The 20,757-nt window shown below is 39.5% G+C and overlaps 1 protein-coding gene across 3 annotated transcripts; it reads left to right on the top strand.

Annotated features, from left to right (window-relative positions):
• The first annotated feature begins 891 nt into the window (after positions 1–891).
• Positions 892–11,730, top strand: LOC106075828 (uncharacterized). Of its 3 annotated transcripts, XR_008779391.1 has the most exons (3): positions 7,365–7,522; positions 9,440–10,514; positions 10,716–11,730. XR_008779391.1 is itself a non-coding variant. In XM_056038425.1 (2 exons), exon 2 carries the CDS (start codon positions 9,482–9,484, stop codon positions 10,394–10,396), a length of 915 nt encoding a protein of 304 aa, XP_055894400.1. In that variant the 5' UTR covers positions 892–1,130; positions 9,440–9,481; the 3' UTR covers positions 10,397–10,702. The 3 variants fall into 3 exon arrangements, 2 of the variants coding, with proteins under 2 accessions (XP_055894400.1, XP_055894399.1); XM_056038425.1 differs by lacking the exons at positions 7,365–7,522; positions 10,716–11,730 and adding an exon at positions 892–1,130 and having other exon boundaries at positions 9,440–10,702; XM_056038424.1 differs by lacking the exon at positions 10,716–11,730 and having other exon boundaries at positions 9,440–10,703.
• Positions 11,731–20,757: the final 9,027 nt, after the last annotated feature.

Genomic DNA, 20,757 nt, shown 5'->3' on the forward strand with positions numbered 1-20,757 from the left:
GTTACGCCACTGCAAACAAATCCACAAAAAAACCTTCAACGATGGAGGTTATCTCTTGTAGACCAATAGATTCTTCTCTTTTGTGGAGGCTTCTTTTTTGTGAATGCACACAGGAGCTGTAGCCCGCATGCCTCCCTTAAATCTGGCCCTGTTTAGATCTCCTAACTTTCTCAAATTACTTTGGTCATTCGCTCAACTTCTTTGCTGCTTCTATGAGTTCTGGATGAGACTTACATGCATTTATTAGACCCTATAGTGCAAGCTTAGTCTGTTTGTCTGTTAGGTTATTGAACCCACTTACCCGAACACTTCTGTGCCCAATCAAGTTAATAAGAAAAAGCCAGATAGGAGAAATTATTGACAATTAAATTTAGTTGATTTCGATATTTTTTTTTCTTTTAAGTAACTAAAAGTTTTCCGAACCATTTCCTACATTTATAAGGTAAGTATGTTTGTGTATCATAAAATAAGAATCAGATAAGAAGGCTTCTGGATATCACCAGAGAAAAGTGCTTCTGTATTTCATTCATTGATTTTATAATTCTACAGTCAGCTGTCTAAATCTAAAATTAAATGTCCCAAGGTCTTTCCGTAATAGACACATACTTTTAAGAATTCATTCAAATAGTTTTTGAATATGTTGTATACATTTCAGTAATCGATATAGAATCCAATACAAAAACTATGAAATCTAAAAATAGTTTTATTAGAAATTTTTATTTTTGGCTTATCCACTTTCCCATTTTCCACCTGACTGAAGCATTAGCTGAAAGGGGAGGGGGAACACTTAATGACGTCATAACAATAATAAAGAAATAGATTTTGTTCCTTTGGTGGCTCAGTCATGCAATACTTTCTTTTAAGTTTATAATGGTCACATTTTCGTACAGACCTTTTGTTGTATCTATTGAAGACAACCTTGATCAGAATGAAAGCTCATGTTGTTGTCTCAAGTTCAATTGTAGACGTAGTGGTTAGTTGTGATGGCCACACAACATTCTAGTCAACTCCTGGCTACAGAAACAGAAGTGACTGTGGGTGTAACCAGAGCATGAAGTACATTGCACGAAGTAGGAAGAGAGAGAGACACGTTGACACATAGACCAGTGACACAACGGACCTCACTTACGGTAACTAAACAGAATTGTCTGTTCTTATTTATAAGATGGATGTTTCTCATGAGTTCTTCTTATTCAGTCTTACCTAATACAGCAGTGATGCCCAACCTAATTCGTCCAGCGGGCCCTTTTAATTTCCAACACTCGTGTCGCGGGCCACATTACCGAAATGTTACAAATAAGAAACGAAATCGACCTCAAACTAATTTTATGAGAAACCCGTGGATCCAGTACTTACATTCATTAATGTGATATTTTCATAGACATAAATAAAAATAGACTGGCCGATTAAAGAGTTTTATGAAACGAAAATTTTTGACTTGCAATTTTGTGTACTTTATTATACAGCATTTATGAGCAGTATAAATGTTAAGTATTCATATCTATTTCAGCCATAACCTATATAAGTATTACAATATTTTCACTTGTGTTTTTTTAAATCTCTAAGACTGAAGATCATGCAACTTTTCAGAATTCGGAAATCCGACAACAATAGATGTACATGTTTCCAAGTTACATGAAGTCCTTTTACCAGTCTATATTTTATATGTCTATGGATATTTTAAATTCCTTTTTTTTAATTACGTGTCGAAAAATGGCTTCGATTCTCTACATAATGATGTCTTTTTATTGATGTTTTTTAAGCCATATTTTGTTTATGTAACAAATATGTTGACTTATTACAATGTTCCATAAAAAAGTTCACTTTTCCTGGTAGATTTTACATCAAAGTGTTTAAAGTCTTGATGCCAATTCATCAGAGAAAAATTGAGGGCCCTAACATAGGAAATGATACATTTTTCTACCTTTCTTTTTCTAGGTTGCAGTGACATTTGAGACTAGGTTTAAGGAGATGAAGAAATGGAAGAATTAATTCTCAATACGCTATGATCCTATCTTTTATCTGATCCTATCTTTTACCTGGACCAGTGGGGCAAATTGGAGGGGGGGGGGAAAGAAAGAGATATCTGGGTGAATTTTACCGTAATCGTTTTTTAAAAAACCGACATTCTAACCACTCTGCTATTGGGGTGTTTATGAAAATTGAACATTGTATTGTTTGTTTCCAACTTACTTTAAATAGGCGCCCTATAAAGGGGAATAATTCAGCTTATACCACCACCTCAGTCAAGTACAATTTCTTTCCCTTGTTTGAAACCTAACCAAATAATTAATTACCAATAGTTAATTAATTAATTGGTTAATTTGTTTTTATTGATTCATTTGTTGAAATAATTGTGCAACATTTCAGCTTGATCCGAGATTGGTTGTGGGAGAAATATCATATACAAACTTTTTACCAGACAGAGTGATTTGATATAACTTTTGTAAAAAGATGGGAAAGAGCTGGACTGGTTTGGTCCTATTGTAAAACATAGCTCACTTTCAAGAGTCAACCTTCAAGGTACACAATGGAGGGAACACGAAGAACGGGTCGTCTGAAAAAAGCTGGCTGGACAACGTGAAGAATAAACCGGCCTCTTGGTTTTTTGGTTGTTTGTTGTTGTTGTTTTTTTCTAAAAACACTGCTGACCAGACAGAGTTAGGCGAAATGTCACAGCACCCCTACGACGAAAGTCAAGTGACATAATGAAATGAGATTTTCTCTTGCAGTTTTCATACAGCGTGCTCTACAAACCTCCACCAAACATTGACAGTTTCAAGATGGAATGGTGAAGGAGAACAGAATATTAATCTACTAACCAACTCGAAGAACAAATATTGATGTGAACATCTGTTGATCATGTTGTGATGTGAACATCTGTTGATCATGTTGTGATTGAACATCTGTTGATCATGTTGTGATTGAACATCTGTTGATCATGTTGTAATATGAACATATTATGATTATATTGTGATGTGAATATATGTTGATCATGTTGTGATGTGAACATATTATGATTATATTGTGATGTGAATATATGTTGATCATGTTGTGGTGTAAACATACGTTGATCATGTTGTGGTGTGAACATATGTTGATCATATTGTGATGTGAACATATGCTGATCATTTTGTGATGTGTTGATCTTGTTGTGATGTGTTGATCATGTTGTGATGTGTTGATCGAGCTGTGATCATAACAAGATCTGCTCTATCTTGTTAAATATTTACGACTGACAAACAAATGCTCTAAGCAAAACTTTATCTGATAAGCTTTACATTTGTCAGCTTGAATGTATAAAATGTTTGAGTGAATTGGATGCTGGAAAAGTTTTAGATTGGCGTAATTTTACACAAAGGTAAGTTATTGGTAAGGGTGTGATAGTAATCATATGACATAGAATGAATAATAACAATAATGATAAAGAATCACTATTACTCTTTTGTGATCCTAGACAGTAATAAACTAAAGTGATGTCTGTAGAAAGTAAAATCGAATCACTTTACTAGCCCCAAGAACAGTTAGACTTGAACTGACCTACTTTAGTGAAAATAAAGCTTGCTCTATTGTTTAGAGAACCCAAGCAATATCTACCTGTCTAATGAAAACAATCTCTAAGGTAATGGGGGCACAGGTAGACACAAACATTTGACAACAAGCCACTGGCTGATCATGGGGGGTGGGGAGGCGGTAGGCCTGAACGCCTCCCCTTGTCCTTTTCATTTAAAAAAATCCCACAATTTGTGTTTCATTTTCTTTGTCATAAGAATATATTCTAATTATTTATATTTTTAACTAATGTAACCAATTTTTATAGTATGCCCCACCTATTCTGGTAGTGAAGGGCAGTTTGTGCAGACATCACAGTTTGTGCAGACATCACAGCTTGTGAACAAAGTCAAATATCGATAGGATAGATCCTCCTACGTATGTAGGGGGAGTTTGTGCAGACATCACATTGTGATCAAAGTTAAATATCGATAGAAAGATCCTCCTATGTATTTATGTTTTAACCCGTTTTTTTATGTCTCCCCCCCCTCCCCATTATGGCATGTTGACCGATCGGAGGGACACGATTTCATCTACCACCCCCCTCTCACAGACTGTAACCTTAGGTTGGGGTGGGTCTGTTTGATTTTTGCAGAAATCACAGTTTCAGAACAAAACTAATCAAATATCTCCATCTATATATTAATATTTTAACCCATAGATTAGCCGATTTGTAGTTAGCAGGTTGGACCATGAGAGAGGCAGTAGACCTACTCATCCCCTCTCAGGCAGGTCTTTTCATTAGGGAGTGTGGGATGATCGTACTTTAATACAGAAATCAAATCATTTCTGTTACAAAATATTTGTCACTAATATAAGTTATATGTGCTCTATATTACAGTATTATATTGAGGCCCCTTCCTTAAACACTAATGTCAAATACAATCATCAGCAATCAATAAATATAGACTAAGAGAAGACTTTCATTGTTTACATTCTACCTTCCCCTTCCCTGTTTTTGGCAGCTCAAATGACTTTAAAAAATGGATAGTCAAAGACTTGATTAGTGGGATGTGTGGTTGAGTAACATAATCTGCTGATCTTAGGATAGTCCTATTTGACAATAAAAAATGTGTTCACTTTATTAACAGATAGCCTACACTTAGAATGCCAGTATGAATATACACGACAAAAGTGCACTGATAACTACACGATGTTGTCAGATTGTCGCTTCTGCTTCCACGCACTCATCTCTACTTGCCCTGTGGCCCATTCTAGTCTTTGTAGTTTGTCCACATCTTCCATCATCTTCCTATGTCTACCCACACAAACAGGTCAAACAAAACTTTTTTTTTCCAATTGCAAACTCTTAAAGCAACAAAATTTCATCGTTTGAATAATGCCAAACACAAGATTTACTATTGCTTATAAACTTTGTATTAAATTTAATAATTTGATTTACGGATTTTACATAAGCAGATTTATGAGGAGTCACCATCCTCAATGATTTCTTCTTAGTTTCCTACATCTAGAATTATCTAGGTCAGTGGATTAACAATGATAACTAGCAGCAATAAAAAGGATAGGCAGCGTGTAAGATTTAATGATTCTGACTAGGGGGCTCCATATACCTAAATCCAACCTAGCAAAAAACGACTAACTATAAAAATTTGTCTTTTTTTTCAGAAATTACGTAAGTATTACTTACTTTGTTTGTCTAGGCAGGCATAAATCATTCAAGGCTGAAGCTATATTTAAAGATTTTGTCAGCACAAAGTATTCTAGGAACACAGTCATATCGATAAGCTATATTATTTTTCTCAGAAACTGATCAGATACCATGAAATTAATATATTTTTATTTATGTTAGTAAACAGCGCTTTCTAACCGTTTCACTTCCGGGTACATGCAGAAGGATTCAATAATACTTTCCTCAGCTGTTTAAACTTTTTGCGTCTCAACTACCCCCCTCCCAACACCAACACCCTGTAGTATCCCATACGTATCCCATACTTCCCCCTGTAGTATCCCATACGTATCCCATACTACCACCTGTAGCATCCCATACTACCCCCTGTAGTATCCCATACTTCCCCCTGTAGTATCCCATACTACCCCCTGTAGTATCCCATACTACCCCCTGTAGTATCCCATACGTATCCCATACTACCCCCTGTAGTATCCCATACTTCCTCCTGTAGTATCCCATACTTCCCCCTGTAGTATCCCATACTTCCCCCTGTAGTATCCCATACGTATCCCATACTACCCCCTGTAGTATCCCATACGTATCCCATACTTCCCCCTGTAGTATCCCATACTTCCCCCTGTAGTATCCCATACTTCCCCCTGTAGTATCCCATACTTCCCCCTGTAGTATCCCATACGTATCCCATACTTCCCCCTGTAGTATCCCATACGTATCCCATACTTCCCCCTGTAGTATCCCATACTTCCCCCTGTAGTATCCCATACGTATCCCATACTACCCCCTGTAGTATCCCATACGTATCCCATACTACCCCCTGTAGTATCCCATACTTCCCCCTGTAGTATCCCATACGTATCCCATACTACCCCCTGTAGTATCCCATACTTCCCCCTGTAGTATCCCATACTTCCCCCTGTAGTATCCCATACTACCACCTGTAGTATTCCATACTACCCCCTGTAGTATCCCATACTACCCTCACCCTTTAACAACAATTTTAACAATTAAACAATTTCATTTGTTTTGCCGTAAAGCTCAAGTGCTCAAATAAACTTACAAATAATAACTCTATAACACTATATTTGTAACACTATACACATAATGACCCTTGCCTGCCTCTTCCTGTTCTTCCATTGCTTACCTTTCACCGCTTCCCTTGCATACAGTTGCTGGTAACAGAAAGTGAAACAGCAATACAAATACTACTTAATATAAGACTATAGTTTCCTTACCTCCCTCTCTTGTATCCAGAATGGCGGCAAACTCTTTCCGGCTCATCCACTTTTTCTCTCACGTGTCTTTCTCTATTGTCCGCACATCTGTCCGCTAGGCCTCCTTTGAAGTCTTTGTCTCCTGTCCATATTCCCAGACTCTATATCTCCCTCTCTGTACTACAACGTAATTCTTATTGGTACCTCACCTTTTGACCTCTACTGATTAGGTTGAAATAAGATGTCAAATAATTTAGTTTTTGAAGATCTAAACGCCACAGACAGACTTAACAAAACCAATAGGGGCTTTTCCTCTTACAAGGGCTAAAAACTGATACATTTCATTCAGGAAACTATAGATCCATTTAAACTTACAGCTATCATATGTAAAATAGTAAAACACATAATAAGTTGGGACACGGTCAGCAATCAATACTGTGAACTCTACAATTTTAATGTAAAACTCAATGAAATGGTTCAATTAGTTTTTGTTTACATATCAGCTCCAAAATAAATGTCGTAAACATAAAGAAATTAAACTTCTTGAGCATTTCCTACTGTACACTATATGAAGGATGTCGTAATAGGTAGAGCACAAACAGTAATCCTATGGCTTTTAATTCAATGACCAGGTGTTTAAGTGATGGGGAATAAATGAAAAGGGATTATATAAATGGGGATTGAGTGGAAGTAAAATAAGGCAGGAACAAACTTTGTTGTGACATGCGGCTTGATCTAGTTTCAAATCTGTATACTTTATTTGTGGGATGTGTGTATGAGTAGCCTAAATGCATCTACCACCTAACTAAGCAGTTTGAGTTTGAATCTCAATGTAGACGCTAGCTAGGTTGTGTTTGCAGCAACAGAAACCTTTTACGAGATTACTTCAACATGTCTACACTGAGAGGTCTACCAGAGAGTATACAAAAGTACAGGAATATATTTTTTCAGTCACATCTTAAAATAGAGCTGACAACAAAAATAACGAGATATAAAAGTAATGGAATCCAAACTATTACTAGTTTTTATACCTGTTTCAATAGTTCTTGAATTCAATAGCACGCTTGACTCGATCAATCAGTTCCCTGTATCTCTTCAGGTCTTTCAGGTAAGAACATCGGCATCAATTACAATGATTGTATTAGAGATAATAGAACTATCACTTTCTTTTTCTCGCCTTATCTTTAATATTTACATATACGTTCTCTTTCTCACTACCTTTACTCGGGCACACTGACCTTCTCTTTCACTCTCTCTCCCAACTTTTTGTCAAGAACAGATCTATCTTGAGTATATATTTTATTATCATCCAGTTATGTTCGTAGATAAATCAAAATAATTGTACTTTAAGTATCGCAATGTCTACATCAGTGGTTCTCCAACTTTTTTGACGCAGGGACCCTTTATATAGCCAAACCTTTCCCCATCTCCTAAATGAACAAAACTACATCTCACTCCACACAGTGTATTCCTTACAAAAGTAAAAGGAGAAAACAACATATGGTTATAGTGTTCATTGAGATCTCAACTTTAGTTTAACATAACCTTTTACAAAATGTAATGACTTGGACAATGTTGATGAGATGGAATGAATATATTTATGTCCAGCTCAAAGATTGTGAGTAGCAACCGCAACTCTCCACAGGCAACTACACCAGATTTTCTCAAACTGTAAGGAGCGCTTCCCTTCGAAAGCATGTTGGTGGAGGTCGGGGTGAAGAGTCAATGTATTGTTACGAATCTCACTATCTAGGCTCTCTGCAAACTGCACCATACACCACCAACTTAAAGAACTTGACAACTCAGGGCTCCAAAGTAACGTAACACTTTACAAATATCCCTGTACAATATCCCTCCGATAACACCGTACCGCCGTATCAACTCTTGCACTGGCCTCTCCGTTTCGTTCCGGGCTTTCACTGGGTTCAACAGTTCAGGACTGACTTCACACACTAGGCTCGTTGTGTCGGACTCGATCACAGACCAAGATCAAGACGCCGTTCGTCTCAACTGTACTTGATAGTACTCCGCACTGAACCATCGTAATGCTCCGTACAGAACCACATCGCTGAACTGTGCTATAGTCGACCGGACTGTAGTGAACCGGGCTCTGAACCGTCTTGACTGCGTCACCTCCGATCTTATATAGGGTCCCTACTGGCCTTCTCGAACCGGACAGAACGCCGCTCGACGTTTCTAGGTGGTCAGATGACTATAACTCTCTTGACGCTCCTGAGCACTGTTCACGACGGCGATCCTTCCCGAACTGTCCTGTTGACACTCGACTCGGCTGACAGTCGTAACTCGTCACGGTTGACCGCTCGTCTAGCGCTGGCCTGGGGCGATTTGCCTAGGCTGACTACACACACACCACTACCCCTCTCTGTGCCACCACCAAGTTTATAACAGTATTATTCAAGGAAATATTTAAAAGCCTCTCACACCCCAGTTACTTTGACTTTATTTCACTACGGGAACAAGTGGGAACAAAGGGTATGCATTTCAGGGAAAAAAATTCGAATTATCTCAAAAATTTGAGAAACACTGTTGTACACATTTAGTATAAAAGTCATAGATTTGTTGAATGGTCTATAGTGTGCCATTGCCATGTTCATGCTTCACTACATTGAAAATTCTTCAAACTTTTAATACTTGGCGATCTAGGGCTACAGAGAATCAATACAAAAATAATGTTCTACAAATAGCTTTAAATGGAAAGTGTTGTAGTATTTCCAAGAAAATATTACAGGAGAGAAAAGTAACAATAGAAGGGAAAATCTTATGTCATCTATAAATATAAAACAAGTTTATTTTTACTCAATTTAAAGATCATTAAAGTAATTCGACTGTTTCGTAATAGATTTCATTTTCATATTGGACCTCTTTAATTAATACATTCTTTAGACGCTTTATAATAGGGTAAAAAAAATCTTATAAAAACAACCTCTTGTAAAAAGATAATGTACAAATGTTACGTTATGTTAATTTTAGATTCATCTTTTTGTTGTTGTTTTTTTCTGAACAGACATGTTGCGGAATCGACGTTGAAAAAAACACAAAAATTTGGATGACCATTTCCTTTGTCATAAAAAAACCTTGTGTTCCAATGATCAACTTAAAAAAAAATCTTAAAATGCCAAATATTATTGATTTTATAAATCGATTGAGCTACAAGACTTCCGAAGATACGATACGGGACATGATCAAACTGTTATCTGACGCAACAGCTGACTATAATCTTTCTTTCAATGCAGAGCTATCAATATCGTCTGTTTTAGAAAAGCAGATCCAAGAAATTGTATCAAAGCATGGCGCCAACATTAATGTAGCTATTGAAATCAATGGTCGGATGCATACTCTGCTGTCTGTTGTGTTAAATAACTACTTCCCTGCTTACCCTGACTCACAGAAACTCGCGGAATGGCTCCTGGATCACGGGGCATCTATAGAGCATACACATCCATCTGCTTTGCACAAGGCAATTCTAATGAGATGTTGGAGTTTAGTTGTGAAACTCTACATTTTAGGTCTTCAACCCCTGGACATACAAGTTCACTTGTTTGGAGCGTTATCACCTTTCAAGACCGCTCTATTGATGAAACAAGACAAACTTGCCCAGCTGTTTGTAACAAGCAACTTTTTAACTCCAACGGACATTTCTGATTGTAGGTCTAACACGTTAGGAGAACTACTTCGTCGTTATCATGTTCAAGTAGACGTGAGCAGTTGGAAAGATATTCAATTATCTCCTAATTCTCTCTTGCATATCACAAAACAATCCATTTTAGCCAATATTCGCTTACATAATAGTGAACTACATAGACTGCCTAAACCTATCAGGGATGAGTTAGAATGGGACTCACAAGATAAATATTTAAGTTACTTTCAGCAGACAGAAGAAGATTTTACACTGGCAGACATTATTATCGTAAAACTATACAAAAGTGTTCCATACAAGATATGGCGTAACCCAATATTGTAAACATTAGCAATTTGACAAATTCTAATTAGAGACTGGTTTATCTAGTACATTGAAACTGTTTTGTGCTGCGTTGGAAGATTCCTGGATGACCTTTATTTTGTACATTCTACTTTTTAAGGTAACTATTCTTTGTACATTCTACTTTGTAAGGTAACTAATCTTTGTACATTCTACTTTGTAAGGTAACTAATCTTTGTACATTCTTCTTTGTAAGGTAACTATTCTTTGTACATTCTTCTTAACTATTCTTTGTACATTTTGCTTTGTAACATAACTATTCTTTGTTCATTTTGCTCTCTAAGATAACTTTCCTTTGCAGATGTCATACACAACAGGAGTAGAAAGGGTGAAATTGCAACAGCCCCTAGGATTACAGAAGCCCAACCTGTGACCGCAGCTGTGTATCAAAGATTGGCCTCTTCAGTCACACAAGAAGTTGCAAAAGGGAATAGTTTGTCTCTCGAGACGTAAAATGCCACAGCTCTATTCTTTTTATATTTTACCTTTTTGTTGGCTATACGCTGTACATTCTACTTTGTAAGATAACTACTTTGTAAATTCTACATTGTAAGATAACTATACTTCGACATCATGATTTGAGATAATATTTAATATTTAATGTAAAAACAAATTTTGGTCACATATTTGGGGATTTTCAAATTTGGACCCTACTCCCCCCCCCCCCACTACGCCGTTGATCAAATGTATGCTATGTGTTAAAATCAATGTCTTATTCTAGCCTATTTAATTTGCTTAATTTGTTCAGTTAATCGGTGTGTGATAATCTAAAGATAACAAAAGATTTATAACAAATATACATGCTTTGATTCTAGTTTAACTAAACCATAGACCTAAAGCACGTAATGTGTCTATTTATATAGTTTTAAGATGCAGACAAAACAGGTTGAAATGAGCATTATAATTGCTAGAAAAGCGAAACGTTAATGAAGAAATTAACGAATGAAGATACGAAATGTAAAGCTGTGTTCTGTAAGAACTCTTAAAATTTTAGCCTGTAGTGTTTGCTCGCTGTGTTTCTCGACTGCTAAGTCTCAGCGTCACCAACTCAATACCAAGTTTATCAGCAAATGGTTTCGGCTTATTCAGGGTATCAAGCCTGAAGTTTTCCTCGGTATGGTCAAGTTAACTTTTTATTATGTCAATGAGTCTACTGATGTACTGTTAAGCAGCCACTATGATAATTTGTATGGGTGCCCATGAATAGGACTTATATACTGTATCTCTACACTTAGTATAGAACAGTGTTTCATAGGTTTGAAAGTCTACATTTATCAATTTATTTTATATTAGGAATAAAACAAGAGAACACTCTAGATTTGCAAATATTTTGATTGATTTTGTTTTTACGATAACTTTGTATAATAATAACAATAATCTTTATTATATAGAAGGAAAGTGGTCTTACAATTTGTGCATTAAACGAAATCATACAAAAGTTAATGTTCAAAAACCCCGAAAGTAAGTCATGTATAGAGCAACTGAAGCAAAGGCGCAGCTAGCCATGTGCGGGTGGGGCGGGCAGCACTAGGGATCAAGCGGTGAGGGGCATCAAACTAAAGATAAACTTTCTCAGTAAAAAAAAAAACATATTACACAAACATAAACGAACCAAACTACTATATTTTAATAATATTTGAATAATCAAATTGAATACTTTTGCTACTTTGTTAATCTTATAGTTTCTTTCTTTAATGGAATGTAAGTTGTGGACCAGGTTGTATCAAGTTTAATAGATTTGTTTAAATCTTTCAAGGCAACGCAATTTTACATGTTCACTTACTTCTGGGGCACATGGTACATGCTGTGACTGCATTGCTCAGTACGCTGCTTTCATCTAGATCTAGAGCTTATAAATAAGTTGAAGAAGAATTGCAATGTCAAAATCAAGGTTGTGATATTACTATCCGTGTACCATCTACTAATGAGAAAACCTGTGCTCCGAAACAAGCTGGATAGAGCCCGAATACATACATGTTCCCAAAAAATACACAATGAACGAATGGCAATATTGATTTCAAGCCTAATATTTATCGATTATTTTGATAGTACACCTGAGATGTCAAAACTAGATCCATTTTACCTAATAATGTTACGTTGCCAAATATAATGACTGGGTACACACTGTTTGTGACAAGTCAAAAGCTTGCTGTCAGAGTCACTCAATTTTGTCACAGCATTTATTATTATTTATTTATTTTATTTTAATTATTTTCCCGTCCTATCCCCAATTTCATCACCCACCCCACCTTTTCCTCTCCAGGCTAGACTCAGTCCACCACCTTGGAGATAGCTAGGCCGCGTCATTTCACTTATCTCCCCTTGATCGGGGAAAGATAAGTGCTCACAGTCTCTTTGGTCTTACCCGCCGGATGTCTGACGGTCGCAGTTGACACCACCTTGGGTGGAATGCGAGTCAATCTTTCTCCCCCCCCCTCTCCCACGTCTCTCTTTGATCAAAGAGATTACTCGGGTCAACACGCCTCGTGACACTTCAAGGTGCGACTCTTGTCGGACTTCACCCACGTGAGAGATAATTCTTAGCCTAGGACATTTCCTGTTTCCGCCCACCTCTTTCAGGACCTTTATAAGGTAGACTAAGTCAAACCTGACCCGCTCATTTCTCTATCGCTGAACAGTCGAGTCTGGACTATCTCATTTATTCTTACTCTTAGAGGAATACCTGGTGGTAAGCCGAACTTCATCACAGTTCCACTTAATTACTTTGTGTATATTTCTCACTGGATACTATCATGTGTATTTTATTATTTCATTTATATTTACTTAGTGCATTGTGTATTTCTCACTGTCGTAAGTAGAAAACATAAACATGGCATATGTATATATTTATGTATTGCATTAATCTATTGGATTTTGGATTTGGATTTTTGGATTTGAGGCACATCGGCACAATTTAGGCCATGTCGTGCCTGCAGTCCCTTAAGGACTACTCTCTCTCTAAACAACAAGGGCCAGATTCTATACAGTCATATAATTAAAAGCAAGGTCTATTCACAGTTAAAATAGTAAAGGTAGTAAAAATTTAAATATTTGGTAAAAATCTAATGTAAATAGTGCATGTTGACAAATTCAGAAATCAGATCTTCGTAGATAGCCCCACTTCCCGAATAAAGCCCAGTACCTTCCCAGGGTCGACATTATTAAATAGTGTTTTTAGATTAGTGGCTCTAAAATATTTCGCCCTGACATCCTGGTATCTGGGGCAATCAACGAGGATATGTTCCACGGTGAGGCGAGAGTCACAGTACTCGCAAAGTGGGGGCTCCTCTCTCTTCAGTACAAAAGAGTGCGTGATGTAGGTGTGGCCAATCCTAAGTCTGGACATGGTTGTGCTACCACGCCTTGTCAGACCCTTAGATGTGGGCCGCCACCTGACATCCGCCACAATCTGCCTGAGTTTACTGTGAGTCTCAGCCTCCCATCGGTTCTGCCACTCTCGATAGGTGGCAGAGGCAATACTTTGTCTCAGGCCGGGTTTTAACCCGGCCGTAAAGATGGAGCAGCCATCGGGGAGTCTACGGGAGATTGTTTTGTTCCGAAAGGAGCAGGCACACGCGACCTTTCCCTCCATTTTGGATCCGTCTGTGTAGATGATGCCACAATCTCCGTAGCTCTCCTGCAATTCCCTAAAGTGGACTTGTAGTATGCTTGGGTCTGTATTTTCTTTTTTGAAATTAAGGAGGGATAAATTTAATTTGGGTTTATTCATTAGCCAAGGAGGATTCTGAGAGGTTTCTATTTTAGAGATTTGGTCAATGGGTGGGGTTAAATTTTGGATGGGTTCTCTCATTCGAAGGCCCAACGGCTGTATGACGTTAGGCCTTCGATTGTATAATTCTACCTCTGTGGGGTTAAATATGGAGTCAAAAGCAGGGTTCGTGGGGTTGGATTTTAGCTGGACTAGTTTAGTTGGACTATATACTGCATTGCAAGCTTTTTCATTCTTATATCCATGGGGAGTTCTCCAGCCTCCACATGGAGACTTGGGATAGGTGATGTACGAAACGCGCCGAGACAGAGACGCAGGGCAGCATTTTGTATTGGTTCCAGTATTTTTAGGTACGACTTCCTTGCTGCTCCATATATTATGGATCCGTAGTCTAGCTTGGATCGAATTAGACTCCGATAGAGCAGCAGCAAGGTATCTCTGTCAGCTCCCCAGTCCGTATGGCTGAGTACTCTTAGTATGTTTAATGACTTTTGGCATTTCTTCTTAAGTTCCTTAATGTGGGGGAGAAAATTAAATTTGGAATCTAAGGTGAGGCCTAAAAATTTTGTAGTTTTCACGACAGGGATCTTCTTTTTGTGTATAAATAGTTCAGGGTCTGGGTGGAGTCCCCTTAGATTACAAAAATGCATACTAACTGTTTTGGAGTCTGAGAATTTGAAACCATTATAGTTTGCCCAACCCTGAATTTTGTTTAAACATAACTGTAATTTTCTTTCTAAGGTGTTCATGCTTTTCCCATAAGTAAGAATGACAAAGTCATCAACATACAAAGAGCACTCTATGCCAGGGGACAGCGCATTTATGATGCTATTTATTTTAATGTTGAACAGGGTGACTGACAGAATGCTGCCCTGGGGTACACCCATTTCCTGGTCATGAGTGTCAGAAGCGGAGTTGCCCACTCGAACCTGAAATTTTCGATCTTTCAGGAATTCCTCCACAAAACGGGGGAGGTGTCCCTTAAGCCCCATAAGCGCCAGGTCACGTAGAATGCCATGTTTCCAGGTTGTGTCATAAGCCTTTTCTATATCGAAGAATACAGCTACTAGATGTTCTCTTCTGAGTAATGCATTTCTAATATAAGCTTCCAGCCTTACCAGGTGGTCAGTTGTTGTCCGCCCCTGCCGGAATCCGCACTGGTAGTTTGAGATCACTTTATTCCTTTCCAGGTACCAGACCAGCCTACTGTTAATCATTCTTTCCATGGTTTTGCAGATGCAGCTTGTTAGTGCTATTGGTCGATAGTTAGCTGGGTCAGAGCCGTCTCTTCCCGGTTTAGGTATCGGTATAACTGTGGCTTTCCTCCAGCTGTTTGGGAAAGCGCCTGTTTGCCACACACAGTTATAGACCCCTAGCAGGACTGCCAATGAGGGTTCGGGAAGGTGCTTGAGGAACTGGTAATGGATTTCGTCTTCTCCAGGCGCTGTGTCATGTGACTTGTCCAGCGATTCCCTCAGTTCCTCAAGCGAGAACGGTTTGTTGTAGTCTTCATTGTTCTCTGACCTGAAATCAATGGGGTGTCTTTCCTCCCTGGTTTTGACTTTTTGGAACTCTGGCGTGTAGTGTGCAGTGGATGATTTTTCTGCTATTGAGGATGCAAGGCAGTCAGCTATTTCTCTGGGGGACGTGACAGTTCGTCCTTGGTTTTTCAAATGCCCTATTGCATTTGATTCTTTCCCTTTGATTCGCCTTACTGCCTTCCAAACCGCTCTAGCAGAAGTTTTGGCATCCAGACTGCCGACAAAACTTCTCCAGGAATTCCTTTTGGCTGACCGTATGGTTTGTCTAGCCTTTGCTCTAGCTATCCTGAATAGCTTTAGGTTTTCCTGGGAAGGATTCTTTATAAATGCAGCCAGTCGTTTTTTCCTATCACCAATAGCACTTTTGCAAGCTGTATCAAACCATGGTTTGCTAGGCCGTTTTGGATTTGCAGAGGTTAGGGGTACAACTTTCCTGGCTATACTTAGTAGCTTGCTAGCAAAGGTATCAGCTGGGTTCTGTTCATGGAGGATATTTTCTGTGATATCCTCAGAGCATCTTTTTTGGAATTGTTCCCAATCGGCCTTATTCAGTTTCTACCGCTTGTTTCTACCGATTGTTAGTAATGATGATTGGGAAGTGATCACTTCCCCGTAGATCATTGCTAACTGACCATTTAAAATCGTCCAGAAGTCCGGGGACGCATACGGTGAGGTCAATGCATGTGAATGATCCAGTTCCTGGGTGCAAGTAGGTCGGTGATGCATCATTAAGTATGCATAAATCATGTTGGAGGAAGATATCCTCCAGCATACGACCTCTTGTGTCGGTATTGTTGATCCCCACATGGTGTTATGGGCATTGAAATCCCCAAGGATTAAATAAGGCCGGGGGAGTTGTTTCAATAGGTCCTCCATGTCTGTTCGGTTTAATGGAGCGCCTGGTGGTAGATACAGGCTGCAGCAAGTGATAACCTTGTGAAGGGTTATCCTAGCTGCTACGGCCTGTAGTGTGGTCTGTAGTTCTACCCTCTCATGGGGGATGCTATCCTTCACAAGGATACAGACTCCACCTGATGCTCTCTCTGCATCCTTAACATTCTTGGTGTAAGCACGGTAGCTTCGGAAGCTGATGCAATCTTTCAGAAATGTTTCCTGTAAGCAGACAGCTACAGGAGTCTCAGAGTCCATCAGTAGCTGCATTTCCTCGTAATTGGCCTTGAGGCCTCTACAATTCCACTGTACAATTCTGGAATCCATGGCTTATTCTAGATGACCTACTTGGAGCTATTTGGCCTTGGGAGGCCCCCGGAGGGGTTTCCCTTTATTCCAGTGACTTTGGTATTTTTATTCTTGGGTTTGGATGGAGAGGAGGACAACCCCCTTTTGGGGGAAGTCTTTCTCTCTGGAGAGGGGAGATCCCTCTGGTTAGAGCGGAGGTTATTTCCTCCTCTCTCACCTCGGGCATCCTCTCCGCTTTGATTTCTCCCCTTAGGGAGTTGGTCAACCTCTAACTCGGTAGAGGTTGGGGTGTCTGGCTGGGTTCTCTGAGGAGAACCTGTGTCAGACATGATGTCTCCGGGTTCTCCCGGAGTATTGGTTTTGACATGCTGCTCAGTCTCCATGCTCTCATCAGCGAGCACAGAGAACCTGTTCTTTAGCATGACAACAGGGCTTTCTTGTTTCTTCAGAGGTGTGTTCTTTGGCGGTGTTTTCTTCTGAGTTGGGGGAGGAGGAGGGGGTGGTGGGGTCAATGTGTCCGTCTGTGTGGCTATGGATCTTCCTTTCTTAGCAACAGCCTGGGCGTAGGTCTTTGTCAAGCCGAATTGGCCCTTGGGTAGGGCCAGTACAGCTGATTTCGCCTGGCTAAAGGTACATCCGTTTCTTTCCTTGTACTCCTGCACGGCAACCTCCTGTTTCCACACAGGGCAGTTATTGGAGTAGGCTGAGTGGCCAGCTTGACAGTTTGGGCATTTGAACTGGGCTGTGCAGCCCTTGTCCTCATGACCCTCTCCAGCACATCTGGCACACACAGTGTTCCTCTTGCAGACTGCCGCGCCGTGTCCATAACCCTGGCACTTGAAGCACCTCATGGGGTTAGGTATGTAGGGCCTCACTGGAACTCGTAGGTATCCTGACTTCGCATACTCTGGCGGTGTCCTAGTTCCGAATGTGAGGATAATAGTGGCGGTTTTGACCTCCTCACCCTCCCTGCGCCTGGTAATGCGCCGGGCATGGGTGATTCCTTCAATGCCCTCCACTATTTCCTTCTCGGAACATTCCAGTAGGTCCCTAGAGCTGATTACACCTCTGCTGGTGTTCAGACTCTTGTGTGGCATGACTTCCACTTGGAGATCACAGAGTCTTCTGCATCTTAAAAGCCCATCAGAGTGTGTCTTGCTGTCTACTTCTACAAGGAGTTCCATTGTTTTGTGTAGCTTAGACACACTCTTGGGCTCTCCCACTACTGACTTAAGTCCCTTATAGATAATAAAAGGGCTCAACTTTGTCAGGCTTTTTCCCTCCTCTGTGCACCTAACCACCAGAAATGATGGCCAGGTGGCACAGCTTTTTGGGACCTCCTCTTTTTTATCGTCAATTCGACGTTTCTTGCCCAGACATAGGTCTGGGGCAAGTAGTTTTGTGTGTGTTTTTTTGTCCATATATATTTTGGTTAATTCGGCACCTGTGCTCCCCACCCGCCATCGAGTCCAACAAGGGGACGGGCCATTCGGATGTCCAGAGTGAGCCCGCCAGGGCTACACAGGTGCTATACTCAGTCAGCTGCTACATCGGACATGTGTCCGATACAGCAGCTCCCTGATTGACCCTCCAGCCACCGCCCTCCAGCATAGGTCGACGACCTATGCTGGTAGCTCGGCATGACCAGCCGGTTGACCCAGAGCGGGCCATCTGGGTCTCAGGTCTAGGGGAACTTGGAGCCAAAGTATTGTGTTGTTGTGGTTTATCCTCAGATAGCCACCACTCAAACACCAGGATCTTTTTATCCCCCCTTACCCGTCGCAGTCCACGGCAAACGGACTGGTCTAGGACGTTGTGAGAATTTAAAGTTAAGGAGACAGTGTGATGATCAATGAAGGCAGACTTGGGAAAAAAGGAGGCAGACACAATGATAGAAAAGAAGTAGGGCACTTTTGAGCTCCAAAAGTGCTAAGGAAAGAGGAGCGCAGTTTAACGTCATGTCTCGGGACGAGCATTAATCTATTAATGCTACGTTGCTCAATTGATCGTTGATGCAACCATGTATGTATTTGTACATCTTATTTTATTTCCTTTATCTCGGCTGACCGCCTTGATAATTTTACTTACGCATTAATGCTGCGCTTAGAAAAGGGATATGAATTATCTCCCCTGTATTCATTCGACTTTGACGAGAGTTGCGCCCCTTGAACGGACGCTCTCCCCATTCAAGCTCGCTCCTTTGTTTATGGCCGACGGCCATGTGTAAACAATAGCGTCGTGGTCGCTGACCAGTGTCCATTCCCCCCCCCCCGTTCTCTTTCCACTTGTGTTGTTTATTTGAGATTATTATTTCCCCTTTTATGTACATATTTTATATTGCTACTATCAGCCATCTATTTTTCCAATCCCCTTTGTCATCATCTCCCAAATGTACTCTAAAGCAATTTTACCTATCTGACGAATGCACCTCAGTCGAGGGCATCGATAAGATGCATGAGAGACATGTCCTAACTTGTCTTTATGTGAGCTGGTCAGGCAGGCGCGAGTGGTAGAGGACCTATTCTCTGCTGCTCAACATTAAATTTTACCTAACAGTAGGCAGATGTTTGCGCTTCTGGGTGGGCTTAATCTGTGCACCTCGGTATGGTGACCAAGGGGCTAGAGTCACCTAAGTAACCAGACAACTAACTTATACTAACTTAACTAAATGGAAACAAGATAACAAACTTTAGTTTACGATAAATAAAACAAAAAGAAACTTTATTTACATGCAAAAATAAATCAATAATAAAATATAATATATACACTAAACACTACAACTGAACTCAGCTACTAACTTAAACCCTCTGAATCTACGCTACTACAAACACCAACAAACTAAACAAACCAACTATCTAACACAAACTGATCAAACCAACTAATGAACTACAGTATACTATCGAACTAACTAAATCACTACAATAAACTAGTCTAGATCTACAATATTCTACTACTACACTCAATCTCAACCAATAATTCTAACCCTAAAACAAGAACACCTTAAGTCTTAGTACCTTACTAACTAGAGTAAACTAATTACTAACTAGCTAAAGCAAGAAACAGACTATAACTAAGCCACTTAGGCAACACTACACTAGTCACTACAGAAACAAAATAACACTAGCTTCGATAGAATTAGAATAGATCTAATGAAACAATAACAAAACTTTAAAACTAGATCTATCAATAGCAGAAACAAAACACTAGATTCTAGATTCCCTAGAATTAGAATAGATCTACAACAGCAGTTATAAACAGCAGTTATCTCAGCAGAGTAATTGCAGCAGCTAAAAGCAGCAAAACTATATTATAAAATATTATATTAGGACTGATGGACGCCGCCATCTTCAACACAGCATGTTGCCAACTATTATGACAAATAGTCCAAGTAGAAAATAAAATAACTACCTTACACATAGTATAGATCTAGTAAAAAATATAAAATATTTCTACACTTACAGGCCGTCCCAGGTACAGGAATAAAAATATAATTAGACGACAGACCACAAAGATATTCAGCTGTCACACAGACAGATATGGTACTGACCACTGGTCAACTGTACACTGAACAGTTTTAAAACAGCGTGGCATCACTTTTTATGCAAAAAAAGCGGAAGTACAAATAATAAGTTTGACACTAGCCTATAAAAATAAAATATATAAAAATATAGCTCTGGGAGCGCAAGCTCACATTTATTTATCCGCAGCCTCCCTCAGGTGTCTGCCTATTTATCGGATCAATTGCCTATTGCCTTTGTACCTTGTGCTATTCAGCACTGCACTCCTGCCTATTTGCTACTGAGTATCATCCACTGCCTACTTAGATCTACTCAACTATTTACTTGGTGCTATCGGCTCTACTTGCCTGCCTA

Source organism: Biomphalaria glabrata, chromosome 8 (assembly GCF_947242115.1).
Source record: "Biomphalaria glabrata chromosome 8, xgBioGlab47.1, whole genome shotgun sequence".
In the NCBI taxonomy this organism is placed as follows: Eukaryota; Metazoa; Mollusca; class Gastropoda; family Planorbidae; genus Biomphalaria; species Biomphalaria glabrata.